The 2211-nt window shown below is 35.3% G+C and overlaps 1 protein-coding gene across 1 annotated transcript in view; it reads right to left on the bottom strand.

Moving 5' to 3' along the window:
* The window catches only part of LOC112141399 (polyunsaturated fatty acid lipoxygenase ALOX15B), a gene marked incomplete at its 5' end in the record, with an annotated part of 11353 nt that extends 9142 nt beyond the window's left edge, over positions 1 to 2211 (bottom strand). The window contains 5 exon segments of the mRNA XM_036210777.1: positions 1 to 27; positions 147 to 313; positions 544 to 647; positions 736 to 849; positions 1953 to 2211. Of these exon segments, the coding sequence (XP_036066670.1) occupies positions 1 to 27; positions 147 to 313; positions 544 to 647; positions 736 to 849; positions 1953 to 2211 (671 nt within the window).

Genomic DNA, 2211 nt, shown 5'->3' with positions numbered 1-2211 from the left:
GTAGTCACACAAGAAAATGTTTCCATTCTGTTGGAAATATGAGAAAAAAGAAGATTAAAACAAGCAAATGTTCTAGTATCTGTAATGTCATGATGTGCAAAAAAACAAGTTATAAAGAAAATGTTTCTACGAGTTTTGAGATTTACCCTCATTTCAGTTTTCAGAGAGTCCGAACTGCCTGGAATAATCATGTTTTCATCAACAGACAGATTTTGGGGCAGAGAGTGGATGCGTCTGATCATCATGGGGTTGAGACCGTTCAGAAACTGAGAGCCAAAGAAAGAATCCTTCTTCCAGTTATTCATGACATACTCTGTAAAGAGAAGAAGAGAGAGAAGACAGAGTGACTTCAGTGGACTCAAACTTCTGAACTGTCAATGTTTCAACATGTTGGAGCATTTTAAAATAGAACATCAAGTTTCTCAAGTTTGATTTTATTTAAAAATGTTGCTTTTCAAACTTACATCAGCAGTCCTTTTTAATTTGCTCGAAATTGATTGTGTATGGACTGTTAGAAACCAGTTCTCAACAAGAATGACATACCTGATGTTATTGTCAAATTATTCTTGAGCAGATCTTCCACTTGATCCAAGTTTGTCAATGTATCCATAGACTCAGTAAATTTAGTCCAGTAAAGTTTGGCGCCTCTATAAAGTAGAAAGAACACCATCACTTTTATGAGCTCAAATTATTTTGAGATGTGATAGAAGAAACATCTGGAAAAAAAAGCTCAACTCTATCGCTGCAGTCAACCCAAACTCTGCCTTCTTGCTGAAGGAGTAAGTCTCATCCAGAGGCAGAGTGTCGCTTTCTAGGCAATGCGGCATTCCCTTTTCAAACACCTTCCAGCTGAAACAGAAACAGCAGAGCAAAGAGAACGTTCACGTCCACAGCTGTTGACAGACATTAGTTATAAATGTGGCAAAAAGAAAGTAAACAAAAACTATTTCAATTTACTGTTTGTTTTCCAGCATGCTAATGCTAACAGCAAATGGTTTCACTGGAAATGAATTCTGATTAAAAAATGATCTTGAAGCTATAAACAAAGCATTTTGGAGTAAGAAAGAAAAATATTTGCAGTGGTTGATAACTGCACAGAATGGTTTTGATCAGAATGAGTCTAGCTGACATTTTTGATTCCACTTTGAATACATTTTTTTTCTCTTTTCTTTTCTCATATTTTGGCAGCTATCCAGTATTCCCATTTTAGTCCAATTCTGGAAAATTGTTTTATATGCAAACATCATCTTTTCCACCAACCAAATGTAAATTCATGTTTTACAATTCATTTAATAATAATTAGGTGTAGAAAAGAACACATTTAAAATGCATTGATTGATTGTCTGCACTGCCTTTGTGCTTTTTCAAGGTAATCTGAAATGGTTTGGGCTTTTGACTTTAGTTCTGTTGAAAGGGTGTAAAGATGGATCAATTTAATCATTGAGCTGATTTATATTCATATGATCTATCCAGATTGATCTGTCTGAGAAAAACTGTTAATCGAATCGACCTATTCTACTAAAAAATAGTTTCAAAATAAAGTAAATTGGTTATATTGATCCTGGAAGACCTCATTTGGATTGAGTCATTGTAGGTTTATTTGAGTATAATGTTAAAGACGACCATCACAGTGGACAACACACATGTGATTCAGCAGAAACTGATCAACCATCATTCCAGTCCAATGTGTGGAAACACTTTGAATTGATCAAAGTCATGTGACCGTCCAGTGTGGTAGAATGTTCTAATAATGATACTTGTCATGTGATAAAACAACACAGTACAGAAGCCAAAAACGGCCTGGTCTCCTTCAGAATCGACTGTAATTATCGTGTTAAAAATAAAAAAAATACAGTAAATCAAAGAACCTTAGAGATTTAACTATCCTTTCAATCAAAGGACTTTGCTACTGAACAAATCTTGGATGAAGAATAGTGGTTCTGAGCTCTTACCGATAGATTTTCCGCTGGTCCTTTATCTCCTTCTGACGATGTTTAATGAGTTCCTCTACCTTCTCTTTTTGTGGCAACATGGCTGTAAGAATACAATCACAGAAAGGATTATTCTGAATAATAGTCACTATAATAATGAACTGATACGATGAGAAGTGTAAGAAGAGGCTGGAACCTTTGCCCTCTCTGAAGAAGTACTCTTTGTCAGCAAAGATGGACTGGTGGATGGGAAACCTGTAAATAGTTCCAATGGGAGATT

This window comes from Oryzias melastigma, unplaced genomic scaffold (genome assembly GCF_002922805.2).
Source record: "Oryzias melastigma strain HK-1 unplaced genomic scaffold, ASM292280v2 sc00240, whole genome shotgun sequence".
Taxonomy (NCBI): Eukaryota; Metazoa; Chordata; class Actinopteri; order Beloniformes; family Adrianichthyidae; genus Oryzias; species Oryzias melastigma.
The sequence above is the reverse complement of the archived record's forward strand: the minus strand, read 5'-3'. Positions and strand labels throughout refer to the sequence as shown.